Here is a 16,560-nt window from a genome sequence, read left to right as displayed (position 1 = left end):
GTATGTACATTTCAGTTATTTAAAAGAGGAAAAAATTAGAAATAACTTAAATGTCCAACAATAAGTAAAGACTAAAATATGGTATACCCTCAAGGTGGAATATCTTGTAGCCTTTAAAAATGATATTATAGACTTGATTTCTTAATATAGAAATAAGAATGCTCACAGGGTAATAACCAGAACACTCAAAATATAAAACTATATACACAGTATGAGCCAATTGTTTCCTTTTAAAGTGTACACTTTATACATTCAATATATATACATATAAAGACCTACAGGTATGTACAAGATGATGAGTGTGGCAGTAAAAAGGAAACATACCAAAATGTTAATGCTTACTCAAGGTTGGTAGTGAGGAATGACTTGTATTTTCTTCTCTACACTTTTATTTTCTAAAGTTTCTACAATAAGCAAGGATTGCTTCTGTTTTAAGAAAACAGTATTAATAGTATACTATTTTAAAAGTATTATACTTCAGAAGGTAAATTTCTGAATGTATATGTATATATATATACACACATAAGATATATATCCCATTCATAAGAATAACATCTGTAGACAGTTATAGGCTAATTATAAGTTGGTATTGTATACAATTATTTTGTTTTTATGGGGTACAACTCAGTCTGCTACCAAACATCTATCACTATGCTGTCATGTTTTATTGCTTTCCTACTCTATGTCATAATTTTTAAATACAAACTACTGTGAAAGTATGCAACTTTAAATGTAAAAAATCAAGCTTTCATCTAAATTATTTCCTTAAAGCAAAATACAAAAACTATAAAATCTGAATTGTTATAATTAGTCTGATTAATGAAGTAAGCAATGACAAAACATGTTACCTTGACCATCTCTAAGACATCTGAATTGATGCATGATTAATCTAATGTTGATGTTCTTTCTGCCTAGGTCAATGTCAACTAGTCACTGAAAATCAAATGGATCTGTTTATACAGTAGACCCCCTTATCTGCAGATGGGGAACCCACAAATATGGAGGGCCAATTGTAGGCCATTTTACACAAGGGACTTCAGCATTCATGGATTTTTGGTATCCACTGGGGGGTCCTGAAACCAATCACCCGTGGATACCAAAGGACGATTACATAGTATACCTTTTATCTGCATTAATTATGATACCTTAGTACCTTTCTACTGCATGAGAAAGGAAAGTCTAATGTAATATGAGGGCAGTCTGCATCAAATTGACTTTCCAAGATAACTCTAGTAGGCTTTGGATTCCAAAACAAAAGTAGTCCTGGAGGAGGGTTAACAAAAAAGAAAAAAAAAGTCCAAGCTACCATGCTAAACAAAACTAACTGCTTCATCTTTGATGTATCAAGATTAAGACAAATTTTATAGCCAGTATACCATGCCTCTTAAAAAAATACTGTATTTACACAGCAAGGATCATCCTTACTTGAGCTATTTAACAACAAAGCACTAAATATTGGATGCTGAAATTAAAAGCAAGTTACAGTAAACTCATTACAAAGTAATGAGAAATCCCACAAACCAGACCAAAGAAAACCCCATTAGTTTATCTTAGTGGTCAAGTGGCTCCAACACAGCAGCACACTGGCAGCTACCAGTGAGACCAAATGGATTCAGACAGTGTATTACTAACACAGACAGAGAAAGCATGACCAGTACAGTGTCAGTTCCCCATGTCCCTAGTCCTACAGGACAAAACCAAACTGGAGGGAGGGACCAAATGACAGACAGCATGCACAATGGATTGCTCTGTCACTGAGGAGTCAACTCTAGACTGCAGCTTTGCAATTTTAAACTCACAGCTGTACCCAAAAGAATGTCCCATGTCTCAGCAGAATGAGGGAAGGAGAAAATAGACTGCCTTGAGGCAGCCTCCCACAAGATAGGGAGGTAGACAGGATATGACCTTATGTCACCTATCTATCTTGCCTTGTATCAGGGAGGATCAGAGAGTCTTTCTCCAAGATTTAAGTCAGACTGCAGTTGAGCCTTGCCTAAGTGGCCTATGTGGAGATATGCAAGATCACCAAGATACCGTGGCAAAATCGTTCTTAGTTTATAGTCACAGAGATAGAACAAGAAGGCGGTATATAAAATTGTCATGCACCTTCCCATAATTTTAAGTTTAGAAATTTGACAAGCTTTTACTATTAACTGTTGCAGAGAGACACAGCAGTCAACCAAACACTATAGGGTATTTTTGTATAGAAAGCATTATCTGCCCTCAAGGAGTTTCAATTCCTCTTGGGGGAAGCAATGTAAAGCTAGGAGCACAACTGCACCTGGCTGCATATTCATATTAAATAGTAACTTAAACATCTAACAATATAGGAATGGTTAAATAAAACATGGTACATACTTAAAATAGACTATTAGGCAGTCATTAAAAATCATGTTATAAAACACTTTTCTTCAGCGGAAGAGTGGCATAAAGAAAACTCTCTGGAAGAACAACTTGAAAGAGTCTACAAAAGACTATAATGGAAAGATTTTTAAGGCAACAAAATTACACAGATTAATGTTGAGAAAATATTCAGTCAGGAAGTGATGAGGCCTTTCACAAGAGAAACAGTGAACATACAGAGCAATCGTTTGTGAGGGCTCATGGCAAATGGAAGACAGCAGACCAAGGTAAGAAAAGAAAACTAGACCAAGACATGTGAAAACAATTTTAAACTGTTTAGAGCTAAACACAATCACAAAAAGGGCATTCATCTCCCAGTTTTTCCTGGACTTCACCTACAAATAAGATTTTCAAGATGGAATTGATTAAAGTAACAGGTTAACCCTCAAAACATTCTATAATTTAATATTTCCAATGCCAAACATATTATTTAATGTCATAAACACTACTTAAAAATCTATTTTAGTAATTAACCTAAATATTTAAAAGCAGTCAACTATCCTAAAATAAAGGTATATACAATGATATAACAATATACAAAAACTACAGCTAATTTGCAACTGTTAAAGTTTAATAATCATATCTCTGCTTATGAAGCAATAAAGCTGTTATTTCTTTTTCTTCCTGATAGTTTTTCTTTTTTAAAATAATATAATAAAACAATAAAAACAAAAAGAGAGACAATGAGAAGTCCAATGTGACTGGAGAACAGGTACATACATGAGAAATAGTGGAAAACATAGAGGAAAAGGAAAGAGACAAACTGTCGAGGGAACTGAAAAGGCACCCAGGCTAAGAAGCAGGCTGAATTGAACAAATGTGCTAAACACATACTATGTACCACACACTGTACGAAATGTTGAAGTGGCAACAAAGCAACTACACTCAAAGAATGCCAAAATCAATAAAAAGACAAATGTAAACAACTATCATTTCTTTGATTTTACAATGTACATTTTCTTCTGTTAACATTTCTAAGATCCATGTATGTGCTTATTGCGGCAGTGTTCTTTTTTTCTGGAAAAGTTATTAAATTGATGGAGAATGCTACAACAGGAGAAATAATTGTAATAAAGGATCACAAATGCTATATTAGAGGTATAGTGTAATCACTATATGTAGAGGATGAGGGGAAAGGGAAAAGATAATAAAGAAAGGTCTGATCTGGGATACAAAATATCAACAGAAGTTCACAAGGTGGAAAAGAGGGAGAAGGACATTAACAATAAGGGGGGAAATAACATGAAAACATGGAACAGCATGACACTTTCAAGGAACAGCATGTAGTTTGGTAGGCTGGATTGTAAAGCTTAGGGGCAGTATGAGACTAAAATGAAAAGTAGGTAGGCCAGGAATGCAAGGTGGATATAACATCTAAAAAACTATCAATGTAATGTACCATACTAATGCAATAAAAGACAAAACCCATAAGACCTTCTCAATAGACACAGAAACAGAAAAAGCATCTGATTAAATCCAACAGCCTTTTATACTTTAAAAAAACTCAAAAAATAGATATAAAGGGGAATTTCTGCAGCAGCACAGATGGACCAAGAAATTATCATACTAAGTGAAGTAAGTCAGACAGAGAAAGACAAATATCATATGATATCACTTATATGTTGAATCTAAAAAAAATGATACAAATGAACATATTTACAAAACAGAAAGAAACTCACAGACATAAAAAACAAATTTATGGTTATCAAAGGGGAAAGACGGAGGGAGGGATAAATTAGGAGTTTGGGATTAGCAGATACAAACTACTATATATAAAAAAGATGAACAACAAGGTCCTAATGTATAGCATGGGGAACTACATTCAACATCTTGTAATAACCTATAATGAAAATGACTATATATGTATAACTGAATCACTATGCTGTATATCAGAAACTAACACAACACTGTAAATCAACTATACTTCAATGAAAAAAATTTGTTTAAGGAATTTCTTCAACCTGGTAAAGCGCACCTACGAAAAAACCAGAGCTAATGTCATATTTAATGGTGAAAGACTGAATGCATTTCCTTAAATTTAGGAACAAGACAAGAATGTCCACTCTCACCATATCCACTCAACACTATATTAGAAGTTCTAGTTAGGACAATGAGGCAAGAAACTGAAATGAAAAGCATCCAGATTCAAAAGGAAGAAGTAAAACTGTATTTGCAGATGACATGATCTTTTATACAGAAAATCCTAATGAATCCATTAAAAAACTATTTGAAGAAAGAAACAAGTTAAGGTTGCAAGAAAAAAGATCACTATATAAAAGTCAACTATATTTCTATATACTAGCAATGAATACCCCAAAAATGAAATTAAGAAAAAACTTGCATTTACAATAGTATATTAAAAAATAAAAAGTTAGGAAAACTACAAAATATTGTTAAAGAAACTAAAAATACAAATAAATCAAAAAAAATCCCATACTCATGGATTAGACAACTTAATGTTGTTAAGATGGCAAAACTTGCCCAAATTGATCCAAATTCAACACAATCCTATCAAAATCCCAAGCTGCATTTTCTGAAGAAATTTACAAGCTGATCCCAAAACTCATACGGGCCCCATAATAGCCAAAGCAATCAGGAAAAAAGAACAATGTTGGAAGATTCACACCTCCTGATTACAAAACTTAATAAACAGCTTACTACACAGCTACAGATATCAAGATAGAATGGTATCAGGGTAAGAACAGACATACAGATCAACAGAATAGAATTGAGAGTCCAGAAATAAACATTCACATTTATTGTCAACTGATTTTCAACAAAAGCAACAAGAGAACTGGGTAAGGAAAGAAAGATACTTTCCATAAATGGTGCTGGGACAACTGGCTATCCATATGCAAAAGACTGAAGGTGGACCCTGATCCTACACCATACACAAAAGACTCAAAGTGGATAATACGTGTAAATGTAGGACCTAAAAGTATAAAACTCAAAAGAAAACAAAAGAGTAAATCTTCAGAACCCTGAGTTAGGCAATGGCTCCTTAGATGTGACATGAAAACTACAAGCAACATAAGAAAAAACTGATAAAACAGGCTTCATTAAAATTTTAAAATTTTGTGTTTCTAAGTAGATAACCCACAGAATAGGAAAGAAATATCTGCAAGCTATATATGTCACAAGGATCTTATGTACAGAAGAAAAAAAAAAAGAAAAAAACTCATAACTCAGTAATGAAAAGACAACTCAATTAGAAAATGGGCAGATTCTAAATAGACATTTCTCTTGGGAAGGTATAAAATGGTCAATAAACAAAAGAAAAAATGCTCAACATCATTAGCCATTAGTAAAATGCAAATCCAAACCATACTTCATACCCACTAAGACGACTATAAACAAAAATACAGTTAACAAGTGTTGTCAAGGATATGAAGAAATTGGAATCCTCATACAATGCTGATGGGAATGGTAAATAGTGTAGCCACTTTGAAAAATAATTTAGCATTTCCTCATAATGTTAAACACAGAATTACCATATGATCCAGAAATTCTGCTCCTACATATATACATAAGAGAAATGAAAACACACATCCACACAACAACTTTTGCATAATGTTCATAGCAGTATTTATAATAGCCGAAGAATGAAAACAACCCAATTATCCATCAACTGATGAATGAATAAACAAAATGTACAATAGAATATTATTCAGATATAAAAGGAATGAAGTACTGATGCATGCTACAACATAAATGAACTCTGAAACATTACGATAAATCAAAGAAGACTGTCACAAAGGGCCACATATTGTATGAATCTATGTATATGACTTGTCCAGAATCAACAAGTCTATAAATGCAAAAAACAAACTGGTGATTGCCTAGGTCTAGACTGGGAGGGGAGGAGTGGGTAATGACAAGGGAATGCTAATGGGTATAGGGTTTCTTTTTGAAGTGATATAAATATTCCAAAATTATTTCTGCAATGAGTGTACAACAAACAACCAATAAACTATATACTTTAAAAGGGTGAATTTTTGGCATGTAAATTATATCTCAATAAAATGTCAAAAAGAAAAGAAGTAGGCAGGAGTAGATCTGGAAAAAGATAATCTATGTGCTAAAACATAAGACTGGACCTCTACTTCACATTAAACGTAAAAATCAATTCCATATTGATGAGGAATTTAAACACCGAAAACAAACCTTTAAAACTCTTAGTGAAAAACATAGATGAATATATTTTACACATTCTTAAACAAGACACAAAAAAACAGTGACTATAAAAGACTGATAAATTTGCTTGCATTAAAATTTAGAACATTTGTTCAGCAAAAGGCTCCTTAAAAATCAAAAAGACAGGTTATAAACTAGGAGAAGATTTTCACAAGATACAAAATCGACAAATGATTAGTATAATATTAGTATTTTGCCCAATAAAAACTAGGTAAAATAAATTATTTCACAGTATAGGAAACACATATGGCCAGGTAGCCAAGACATTTGAAGATATGTTAACAAAACTGGTGATCAGTAAAATGTAAATCAAGAAAGGTTTCATTGAACTACCATCTTAAACTTGTTTGGCCAAAATGTTTAAATCTGACAATGCTATGTGTTCGAGGAGGTATGAATTCATAGGATCTCTTATACACATTGATGGAAATATAAACTGTAAACCAGTTTGGCATTATCTCTTTAAGTTGAACACTGAAATACCAGATAACCCAGCTATTCCACTCCCAAGTATATGCACAAGAGAAATGTTTGCACGTGTACAACAGGAGACATGTACAATAATGCTTATAGCAGCACTATTCACAAAAGCAAAAATATGTTAACAACTCAAATGGCCATTAGTGAGAAAGTGAATAAATAAAGTGTGGTACAGCTACACTGTGAAACATAATGCAGCCATCAAAAAGAATGAACTACAGCTTCATTCAACAATTTGGATGAATCTTAGCAACCTAATATTAAGTAATTAATATTACTTATACATAAAGTTATATAAAGCAGAGCTATGTGTTAGCTTTTTTACATTTTTTTAATGTTCAATACAAGGAATAAGCAATGTATTATTAAGGAGCTGACTTACTGGCTTGAAGGTGTTTTAGTAGGAACAAGTGACAATCAGATTTGCATATTAGAAAGAGTACTCTAGCTACAGTGTGAAGGACTAACTGGACTTGCAAACTGAAAGCGAGGTAGAGATCATTTGGGAAAACTGCTGATAGGCCCAGTTAGAGATGAGGAGAGGAGGACGTGAACAACACCAATGGCAGTGAGAATAGACGGGAAGGAAACAGATCTGAAAGCTATTCAAAGAGCTATAATCAAGAGGTCTTAACTCCTAGCCAGATACCGAGCATGAGGGAAGGTGAAGAGTCAAGAATAATTCCTAAATTTCTGGTCTGGGAGACCAGGGGGCCTAGGGTCAATAACAAGACTTGATTTTTTTTTTTTTTGACATTTTGAGTTTGAAGAGACTCTGGGATGTCAATATTCATGCAGTTTCCTCCTTTTATGATTAAGTATAAAATCTGATCCTTTCCCCTTCAAGGCCCATCCTCTATCTTCGTTATAAAGCCCTCTCTGATGTTCTACCAACATGATCGATGTCATCTCTCCCTCATGCACATTGCTTTGTTTTCACTTATGATATTTACCTTACTGCAGCCCAGCATTGCTCAGTCTTGGCACCATTGACATTTTGGATTAGGCAAGTCTTTGTTGTGTGGGGCAGTCTTGTTCTTTGTAGGAGGTTTAGTAGCATCCCTGGCCCTTACCCACTAAGATGTCCCCCAAGTTGGGACAATCAAAAACGTCTCCAGATATTACCAATATTCCCTGGGGGCAAATCCTCCCACTCCTTGAGAACCACTGACTTAGCCTATTTAATAGATAGGAGTACTAATTTTATACCACTATGAAATCATAAATTCCTCTAAGGCAGAAACTTTACCACCTGTCCATTTACATAAAATAGATACAACAAATCTATTCTTACATACTCATCAAGATAGGTTAAGGAGACAGTTACCTATGTTCAATTTACTACTTTTAATTTATAAATATCTTTAAAAGTAACTGATTTCCCATTGACATAGACATGCCAACCAATTAGCTCAAAGTATTAAGGATTTACATATTGTAATAACTTTTTTTAAGACAGGGAAAATTCTAGGCTATACATTCTAGTCTCTTAGGGACATAATCATTTAACAAAGCCATTTTTGAGTGAAATCCAAATTCATAAACACTCTAGAACTGGCTAGTCTCCACAGAGTTCAAATAAGAGTTTATGGCACAGTTATTTTATTTTTGTTTCTTGTCATCTTGAATCCTTAATATAATACATAAAATTCTACTGAAAGACACTTAAGTAATTAATTTAAAAGTGACAACATTGTCTGTCACAAATTGTAAGAGTACACAGATTAACAATGTCCACAAACAGGGATGGACTTACTTTCCTATTTGGAAACAAAACTTTTTTTAAAAAGTTTCATATCAAAAAATATATTAGATAATATCCATTATTTAGTTATCCATAACAGTCCATTGACTGGTATTCTGTATGTGGAATGCTATCAATTTATAATTTATTTGAAACAGGAGAAATGTAAAGATTAAAAGTTAGACCCTTAACAGACTAAATACAAATTATTGTTATAAAACTCACTTGTACAGGTTTCTTTTATTACATTAAATGGTTCCCTGGAGTATAAGGTTTTGTTTTTTCGTTTGTTTATTTTTTCTGTAAAAGGGAAGCAAACAAAACTTTCTGGAACTGCTCAGAGAACTGATTATAAGAGTACTACAATGCTTCAAGAAGTACCCAAATACCCACAAAGTGTAGAGAAAACTAAAATATTTCCCCTTCTAGGTCATGATGATAAACAGCCTCTGTACAATGGGGGTGGGCCTCACACCGTTTAAGTATCCCTTAGAGTGCGCTGCTGGGATGGGCTAGGAGGATGATATGCCCTTTTGCAAAGTTTCACTGTATGCCTTGGAACTTAAACACCACCTCCCAAGAAATCAATAGGCTCTAAGTCTTCAATTACTTTTATTTGTGAAAAGTGTCCCTAATATCATCTCTCATGTTGTCAATAAGGTTCTAGACTTTGTTCATCTTTATGCTTTTGATATTAAACAAGTGCTTCAGAGTGTATAATACAAATAATCTAAATCAAAATATTAAATTTTAAACTTTAAGCAAAATGTCTCTATAACCCCAATTTTAAAATATTCCAATAAACTACTCTGTTCTTTTACCTGTCATGCAGTATACATGATTTTTTTTTTCAGAAAACATGGTAAGCTCAAATTTTTCAAAAGCAATTTTTGTAATTTAGCTGCTTATCACACAGTATAATTCTAAACTGTGGCTTATTCTCCATAATGACTCCTTAAAGCATTTTGCTCTATTGAGTATCTCTTCCTATGGTGGCAAACTTGTTTTCCCAGATGACACTGCCTGACATCTTTAAGATTAAAATTTAAGACATTAACGTCCCTAGATGTCCCCTTTACCTTAGCAAAAGTCAGGTAACTCCTCCCTCCCATTGCTAACAGCTCCCCATCCCTCCTACCCACCCCACAATTCCCCCCATCCATGAAGATCCTTCCTCCACTTCTTGCATTCTGACACTGAACTCTCCACCAGCTCCCTCCTTTCAGTCTCCAAGTATGTTTGAGAAAATAAGAGTGAACCTTCAGTTAACATCGGCCTTTAACACACAATGCCATTCTTAATTCTGTATCTGTACAATTTCTCCCCTGAAAGTCTGCAACTGTCCCTCCTGCATAATCATAACCTGATCCTATACTGACCATTCACCTCATGATTCAGCAAATACCTAACTTTACAGGAAACTTACTCAAACTAACTTAACCCCCAATAATATTAAGTCTTATGCCACAGTTCCATATCACTTATCTGTACAGTTTATAAATGTATACAGTTTTGAATATTGTTATATATTATAGCTCTTTTCTAACTGTTGCACATAGTACTATACATATCCACCTATTTTATAAACCTTTCAAGAAAAAGAAACATGTCTCTTTCCTGTTGACTGTAATCATGTTTCCAAAGTGGGAGTTCAATAAAAGCCTGCTTAATGAATCTATACTAAAACCATCAGAGGGGCATGAAGACAAGTTATGCAAACAACCATGCACAAAACAAAACACACTACACTACAAAAACTATATAATCTATGAAGTTAAATAAGCATCCATCTTTCAGATTAAATGAACTATTTATTAGCAGTGTTTCTTTTCATAATAGCTTTGTTATTAGAAGAGAAAGTATTACAATGGAAATCACTCTGAAACACTGCTAGAGTTGGAAAACCTAGCTTCTGACCCACACTCTGCTATATACTAGCCGTTTAACTTCGGGCAAATCACTCAACCTCTCTCAACAACAAGGAGTAATTACTATGCACTCTGTCAAGCTCACAGGGTTATTATTAGGCTACAATAAGGTAATATATATGAAAGTGCTAAGAATTTATAAAGAGTTATATAAATGGTATTATTTTAATGAGAAGTGTACCCTCCAACTTAAGATGACATTTTATTTTAAAATGTGAACTTGCAAAAGAAAGGAATTAAGAACCAACTATTTATGCTATAGAAGAATTCATCACTGAATAAAATCACTACAAGATTCAGCAACTCAAATTCAACTAAAACAATTAAAATGAGTCAATCATCAAAAACCTTCACATTTGGTTTTTCAGTAAGATATCACATGAAGCAAGACAGATATTTGAATCAGGCCACAAAATCACAAGCTTATTCCACTGAATGCACTAAGATGGCCTTCACCTATGTAACAAAATCAGATGCTGTGAAGTTTATCTGGCTCCATTTTACAAGCTGATACAATGCACCATGCCCCACAGTTGAAGAGGTGAAACAACACATGTAGGAAATGCTAGAGTTGACTCCAGGTTTACAGGAAAACATGTGATTAACCAGGGCACAGCACAATCTGATGTATGTAAGAATTCCTAAATCTGTTTCACAGACCTATTGTTTACAGACATAAAGAGGTATGAAGAAGCAGAAAGAACAGCGGTCTAAGTAGACTGAGACTTATTTGTAGCACTGGTGACAAAGTCAGGACTTTGTTGGGGGTAGCCATTAAAATCATTTTCACGCTCTCTTAAAGTCAATAAATTATCACAGTATCAGACAGACTAAAAGGTTCTAGGCAGTTCCCCTTTGTCTTGCCAAGTCTACCTACAGACCATCAAAGACAAGACATCACAACCAAAGTCAGCTACTTTCCTGAAATGGGTTACCAACTTTCTGATCCATGTTTTTATGTCTTTATATGGGTGAGGATTTTAATCAAGAAACATCTAGAAGGCATATCAATTCAAAACAGGTCGCGAGCACAAACCACCAATTAGAGATTCAAGTAAATTAGCAAACTCTCCCTTTTAAATGTTAATTGCCTGGAAAGGCTGCCATAATTAGTTAGCTTTGCTCCCATCCCAGCAAAGGAAGGGGAATGAGGATGAAGAAGGAAAAAGAAATAAAGAGGCAGCAGGAGAGAGGGGACAGGTGAAGAACAAACACCAGAAATTCAAAGAGAGGTAAAAAGATACCAAAGATAAACTTTGCCAACAGCTACCTATTATCCATTTTCCCTCACTGGACGACTATTAATAACGAAAACAAGATTTTGCTGCTACATGTTTTAAGGGCACTATTTTCTTAATGCAAATTTATTGAACAGTATTAAATGTAAACCAGCGTTACTGAAGGGAACTGGAGAAACTATATCTTCCTGATAAGTTTCTAGTCGCTACAGACATAATGTGATGAAAAAAATAAGTCTCTGCTTCACAGAAGCCTATTAAAAAAATACTGAACTAGAACTTGAACACTTAGTTCTTAGCTTTGGTTTTGACCCTCTTGACAAGTGGCTTTAGGTTAGTCACTAAACTTTTATCAATGTCCTCATTCACTCAAACAATAAATATTTCTTCAGTGCCTAAAAAATGAGCTAGAGTTTCTCAACCCTGACTGCATATTAGAATTGCCTAGGAATACTTTAAAAAAAAAAAAAAAAAAGAAGCAGCAGCTCACTTGGCCCTTGAGATTCTGATTTAATTGGTCTAGGGTGGGGCCCAGGCATAGTTTAAATAAAAAAAAAAAAAATCCCTCACGACTTTAACATGCACACAAGGTGGAAAACCAATGGTTTTTTTCGTCTTATGTGTATGTACGGAACAGCAAAACAATACAAAAAGCCTTCCCACTACCTTTGAAATTTATCAATTCCCCCTTCTTATATCATTTTGTTTTAACCCAGATTCTCACCACCTCACACCTAGATTAACAAATAGCTTCTACTTATTTTCCCTTCCTCCAGCCTCTTCCCAACCCAATAAACCATTATATTCTTGTCTAACTAATCAGTTTGGTACTGAAACATCATCCCACTGAGAGTCATTTTAAGCATAACAATATCAACAAACAGAACTGTTTTCATCAAACGGAGAATATATTGTGTATACATATTTGTATGTTTGTGTGTATATATGTATGTATGTATTAATCTCAAACATGCTCTATTTTCCTTCAGTTTCAGTGTATCTACCTTCATTTATATACAATGGATACTAGTCTCTTTACAAACAAGAATATTGCCCCTATATACTGGAATTTGGCACAACACTGTAAAATGACTATAACTCAATAAAAAAAGTAAAAAAAAAAAAAAAAAGAATATTGCCCCTAACTAGTTCAAGGCTGAATTTGGTCAAAAATGAATGGTGAATGAGTCACCCACAGATTTCGCATTTAAATGTTGAAGTGTTCTCACAAGGAACACACATTCAACTTTAAAAAAGGTAAAAGGAGGTGGAATTATTTCAAAAATCCTGTGTAACTGTAGACACTGATAAAGTTTATGATGAATGAATGTTTACTAAGAGCAAATATGGCTCTGGTTTGTGTTAAAACTTGCCTAAAAAAGCCAACTGAAGGCTTAAAAGCTAAAGGTTATAACCACATAAGATGATATTCATATTTATGAAAAATATTATCAAGTACAATGTAAGCAATGTATAATGAGAAAACTGAACAAGTATATGACTTATTCCTTGTCTTTCAGGGGCTCTCCGTCTTCTCAGGGCAAGCAAAATATAAAAAGAAAATAAAGCCAGCACTAGCAGGTAAGCAGTAAAGACAATAAGTACCATGGGAATTCAAAGAAACAGGAGATTGCTGTAGCCTAAGGGAGCTGGAGACAGCTTCTTGGAAAAGCTGGAGCTTGAACAAAATTAAATAGGTGGAGAAAAGGAGATCTCAAGCATATGGAGGACCTATAAAACGAGGCAGAAATTCATAAAATACATTTGAGGGACAGGGATTTGATCTAGCTGGAACAGAGGGTTCTACATAGGAGCATCTGAGGAGGTAACATTGCAATAATAAATTGAAGCCAGACAGTGAAAGCCCTGAATGCCAAGACAGGATGCTTAAACTCTGTCCTACAGATACAGAAATCCCTCATAGGTTAAAAGGAACAACAAACAAAACAATATATCCCTATAATGATGCAGTCTGAAACCATTTTTCTTGACGCCTTTGAAGAACATACCAAGTAGTATAATATCCTTCCAGAATATGTGAACATATTGTTTAGGAAATCTGTTCAGAGTGAAGGAGTAAATACTCAAACATGCTTTCCAAAATACAAAATCATTGATCAATTACGCATTCATAGTTCTTAGGATGATTCCTAAGAGAATAATTGAACAGAAGGCTTCAATTTTAGGTTTTCCTCCTCTGCCTACACTCATCCAACACATACCTTGATTTAATATCTAGAAACAGAATACAATGAAATAGTGTTATTCTGAAAATATCTTTTATTACTTTTCATTATGAGCGAATTTACTTACTATATTGTTTCAAAATCACTAAATCTATTAAAATAATTTATCCATGATTTCTTACAGCAAAGGATATGAAAGCACGCACATAAATAACACGCTTAGAGATTATGAAAAGCAAAAAGCTCTTCATCAAACCAAAACACATCTAAAACAATCAGCAGTGGCTTATAAGGAAGAGGGGAAAGAGTGTTCGTTCATAACAAAAAATGCCATCCAAAACAAAGAATACCAGAGAGTATACCAAGAACATTACAATAGCCAATTTCTCATCCAAAATGATAAACCATTAACCCACAACTCCAAACAGAATGGAGTTAATTTTCCTCTCAAAAATGCCCTTAAAATTTTTGGCTGTATCTGCTATAAAAATTAAGACCCTAACATATCTCAAAACAAGGATTCTTTTCCTTAGTAACCAGACACATAAGTGATTGATGATTTAATTTGCCACTGCAGCAAATACTAATTTAACCACCACTGCCACCACTACCTCCTCAACATCAGGAAAAAGAAAATTCTCAGTCTTTAAAGACATAGGTGGTAAGAAGGCAAGAATATTCCAGGATGATTAAAACACAACAAAATAAGGCAACAGACACAAAAAATCGCGGCAATACTGCTGCTGTACTAGAAAAAGGGATATATCATTCTTGCAGGCACCTATGCCTTTAAGGAATATGTAAAGATTATGATGTTCTGTATTGTCTTCTTTTTTTCCCTCCAGGAAAGATGGGAACATCCACGAGAGTTGGAAGAAGTGCATTCAGGAAGGTGTCAATACCTCCCTCCCCACCCCTTACTGGGGAAACTAGCTTTAACAATAATGCTTTTTCACCCCTCACAAACCACCCGGTTTTCATACATCCTTTACTCAGCATTCCCGCCCCCCTCGCCCCCCATCATTCTCTTCCCTGCCCCACACATTCTGAACTGGCTGCTGCGACTTTGTCAGTCTCGCCGCCCCCGCGCACCCGCCGGGGCCAGCAGAGTCCAACAACGCAGCCACGCAGCCACCCACTCCCCCACCTCCCCCTACTTAGCCCAGCTGCCCCTCCCCCTCCCCGTCCTGTCACCTGCTTGGGTGGTGTCCGTCAGGTCGTAGCCGCTGCCCGGGAAGTCTCGGAGTTTCCTACCACTGAGGCTCAGGATGCCTGAGTTGCCCGCCTCCTCCAGGGCCCGGTCCAGGCTCCTCACGGTGTGCTGAGGCTGCAGGCTCCCCGGGTTCCACTGCGGCCCGTTGGGGAACGGCTGACCGAAAAGACTCGGTACCGGGATGGGCACCACCAGGGTCCCGCCGCCGCCGCCGCCTCCCCCTCCTGCTCCGCCACCTCCCCCGCCGGCCGCGCCACCGCCACCGCTGCTTCCACCTCCACCACAACCGCCGCCCCCACTGTTACCACCACCTCCCTGACTCGCCGCCATGTTCCTGGGAGAGAGAATAGCCCCCGACAATACTCTCAGCTTGTGCCGCGAGTGTAGGGGGTTCTTAGGACGCATGCGCAGGCTGGGGGCGGGGGGGGGGCGAGGTAGAGGGTGGGAAGGAACCAGGGGGCGGGCTGGGAGGAGGTGTTGGGTAGAGAAGAGACGACGTTCAAACGTGCAGAACGCTTGCTTTGATAAATGTATGAATCAGAGGAAGGATGCTAAATCCCGGTTCCGCTGCTTTGGGTACCAAAATCTTGCAAAGCGACACCAGTTGAACTATAGGTTGTTTGGCGATATGTCCCCAAATCTCTAAATTGCTTCACCTTTTGCGTTCTGCAAAACAAAGGCAAATATATTAGATAAAGATGAAAGGGATTCGTTTCAGAATATATTGAAACAGCATTTAGAGGGACTATCAGCCACCTGATTGAAATGCTTACTGCAAATGCCTCAGGAGTCGTTTAGAAGTGTTAACACGGAGAGAAACTTGGGGAGAAAAAAGTGGTGCAGAATTGAGTTTTAAGCATATATGGATTTTGCCATAATTTAGAATTCCAAAATAGGAAAAAGACTTTAAATGTTTTCAAGGAAGCCTCTCGTTTCAGTGTGTGTGGGTCTCAGCCAAACTGCTGCCTTCCAAAACTTGGAAAAGTTCTCTGCATTCTGTTCTATCGGTCTTTGAAGTTATGCCAAGACCTCCAAAATATCTTGAGTTTCTTCTCATCATGTCAGTATGGCTGATGGAGAACTCTTTGATCATCAAACAACCTTAAAGTTTATTTTTGAAATATAGGTTTTGGTTTTAGGTGGAATTCTGAAGGTTTAACACTGGGAATATGAA

The 16,560-nt window shown here is 35.8% G+C and overlaps 1 protein-coding gene across 2 annotated transcripts in view; it reads right to left on the bottom strand.

Annotated features, from left to right (window-relative positions):
• LRCH2 (leucine rich repeats and calponin homology domain containing 2) overlaps positions 1-15,740 on the bottom strand; it is a 78,887-nt gene extending 63,147 nt beyond the window's left edge. For both annotated transcript variants that reach the window (XM_031446280.2, XM_064482818.1), the window contains exon 1: positions 15,368-15,740. In XM_031446280.2, coding sequence (XP_031302140.2) covers positions 15,368-15,716 — 349 coding nt within the window. In that variant the 5' untranslated portion in view covers positions 15,717-15,740. The remainder of the gene's footprint in view (positions 1-15,367) is intronic.
• Between the last annotated feature and the right edge of the window lie 820 nt (positions 15,741-16,560).

The sequence above is a fragment of the Camelus dromedarius genome, chromosome X (assembly GCF_036321535.1).
Source record: "Camelus dromedarius isolate mCamDro1 chromosome X, mCamDro1.pat, whole genome shotgun sequence".
NCBI classification, from domain to species: Eukaryota; Metazoa; Chordata; class Mammalia; order Artiodactyla; family Camelidae; genus Camelus; species Camelus dromedarius.
Note: the sequence above shows the minus strand (reverse complement) of the source record. Positions and strands in the feature narration are given on the sequence as shown.